Source organism: Frankliniella occidentalis, unplaced genomic scaffold (genome assembly GCF_000697945.3).
Source record: "Frankliniella occidentalis isolate FOCC.00 unplaced genomic scaffold, Focc_3.1 Scaffold40, whole genome shotgun sequence".
Lineage (NCBI taxonomy): Eukaryota > Metazoa > Arthropoda > Insecta > Thysanoptera > Thripidae > Frankliniella > Frankliniella occidentalis.
The window spans coordinates 1071954-1074574 of NW_026267170.1; the positions used below are offsets into that span (position 1 = coordinate 1071954).

At 42.5% G+C, this 2621-nt stretch overlaps 1 protein-coding gene across 2 annotated transcripts in view; it reads left to right on the forward strand.

The window, feature by feature from the left end:
• The first annotated feature begins 2139 nt into the window (after positions 1 to 2139).
• Positions 2140 to 2621, forward strand: part of LOC127749235 (uncharacterized) — a 4324-nt gene continuing 3842 nt past the window's right edge. For both annotated transcript variants that reach the window (XM_052266573.1, XM_052266574.1), the window contains exon 1: positions 2140 to 2341. In XM_052266573.1, the coding sequence (XP_052122533.1) occupies positions 2205 to 2341 (137 nt within the window). In that variant the 5' untranslated portion in view covers positions 2140 to 2204. The remainder of the gene's footprint in view (positions 2342 to 2621) is intronic.

A 2621-nucleotide genomic window follows, 5' to 3' on the forward strand; every position in this document is an offset into this window, starting at 1 on the left:
CGGCAAATCCGAGGGTAGGACCCGTTTCAGAATGTGTTGTTTTGGGGGGGTACTTCCTCTGACATTTTACGATTGGACGCCTCCTTGTACGTCTTTACAGGGGGTAGAAACGGAGCGCTCAGGCCGCACACCATGCGCGTCCCCGGCTGCACGCCAGCCGGTCGAGCACACGCATGTCTTTTCCGCACTTTTTGAAGCTGTTTGATATTTTGACCAACCGCATGAGTGGTATCGCGTGAAAGGGCAGAGTTCGAACTTTACCGAGGTACCTTTACAATCCACCTCCGGTTTCATTTGGCCGAGATAATTTGATTATAGTGAACCAACAGATCACTCGGAGGCCCCGCCGGAGCGCAAACAAAACAAATTTTCACGTAAGCCAGTCAATTGCATTGTTGAACGAGTGCGTAACTAACAAGATTACTAAACTAGCTTTCGAATAGGATAGGTGTCCATTCGGTCTGATCAAAATATATCCTACAATTTATGTAAATAAGCTGATGTGAGATCGGCAGCCATTTTGGATTCGGCAGCTTATTTTACATTTTAATAATACTCGCGTGATTTGCGGCAAAACAAGAAGTATCCTATCCTGAGGCGCGTTTCATGGGCTTTCCGGCGCCGTACGAGTCTTTCTTCAACAATACTGCCGATGAAGTTAAAATTTGTTACTTTTACGCGACGGTGGATAACCTCGAGTGCAACCTCTGACATTGTTTTCGTTCAAACATGTAATCGACTTACCTCTGAGATGAAATATCAACTGTTATAGTTGGAAGGGGTTATGGTACATCATAATATCCAATAATATGTTCGCCAAACGACGTCCAGTAATTAAGAAACACTAAATGCAAACTTGTGTCACCGGCAACTTGTTGTGGTCGAGCAGACGCTCGAGCACGGTATTTTTAGACCTCTAGCGCAGGACACGAGAGCGGTTGCATCAGCCCGCTTTAATGCTTTTTTAAAAGCAGAAGGGCGATAAGATACCCTGAAATTTGCAGACCTCTAGCTCAGCTCCTTCCTTTTACACGGACGACGGACAGACGGACACGAGAGCAGTTGCATAAGCCCGCTTTAATGCTTTAAAAAGCAGAAGGGCGGGCTAAAAATCAGTGTTTGATCTATTCCACCTCCGTTTTACATGGCCTAGAACACTCTATTTTTCGATATGAAGCCTTTTCTACGATTTAAGAGACCATTTGGTCATTTTCACCTTGTTTTCGTCAAGAAATGATCTCTAGCACCCACACAGTGCGCGGTAGAGCAAATCGGAAGAAATTTTCGTCTAAAGGGCTCTACTCTAACGAGTTAGCTAGCCCTAAGAAGCCAATAAAAAAATATTCGATAAAAAATAATTTTTCAATCTGTGGTTTCTAATTTTTTTTTTTTAAGTCAATTTTTGAGCTAGAAAGCTTATCCTCGAGCTCGATCCGTCTTTTTATGATACCAAATGACCCTGAAATTCCCAGATCGCTTTCTCAATTCCGTCTGGAGTTATCGTGCATACTGACAAACAGAATGAAGCTTTCTCGGTCAGTGGAGTAATGGGCTTTGCTAATCCCTCAGCCAACTAGCTGTAATAGTTGGACCCGGTTGAATAAAAACCCCACCGGGAACAGGAAACCCACCAGGTTATCCCCTACACGATCGTGTTCCAGTGTTAACATGATTCAACATTGAACAGGTTAAAATGTATCACATCCAATTATTATGACTAAGAGGATTACAGCCCTTATAACTGCTTCACTCTGTAAATGTAAAAGAAAGATAACCTGACGGGTCTTTGGACTTCATTTGAAATTTTTCTAATGCTGTGCACATGAATAACACTCACTCTCCAAGAGAAGAAAAGTCGCACAGTGCATAATGAAAGAGGACCACAGTAAAAATTTGTGAGCTTTAATGCCTCTGCAATTACAGTTGTACCCTAGATATTTTGTTGTGTACTAGAGAACAACACCTTTACAAATCAACTAAAATAACATTTTGATCAAGACAAACTATAACATTTGAGCTTCAATTGATCACGTCACTCTTTAGCTAGAATAGGCTGTCTTCGCTCATGGCAGTTTTTTAGTGTAACTAAATGAACTATAAAATTAAGTAGCTGTAGTGTGTCAACATGTATGTCGTGTCTTGAACATTTCTCCTATTCTCAGAAGCCTGCCGGTACGAGAACAATATCCGTATCCCTCGTCGGCATGACACCATCAATAAGTGCTTCAAAACGTTGCGGTGACTTCGGCGCCCATGATTGCGTGGTTGAGCACGTCCCTTTGGTGAACGCCTCATCTTTCCAGTATTTAACCAGTTCGGTATACCCCAACATGGTTTCAAGGTATGTACCATTTTTCAAGTGTGCACTTGGTACACCTATCAACTTTTTTTTGTAGCTCTCACGGGTGCTGTGATACGTGCCAACCGCATGTACGGCATACACGGAAGAAAGGGATTACTTCCCTGAACTAACATTTTAGTTAATTATGCGATGACCAACTGGTTTTTGTTTCAAAAGCCAACATTTAGTCATTGGAACCGAAATATAGTTGCGGGAACAAAGCGTTAGATGAGGGAACAAACACGTTCGCTAAGAGAACAAATCCCCCTCTGGTCCACAG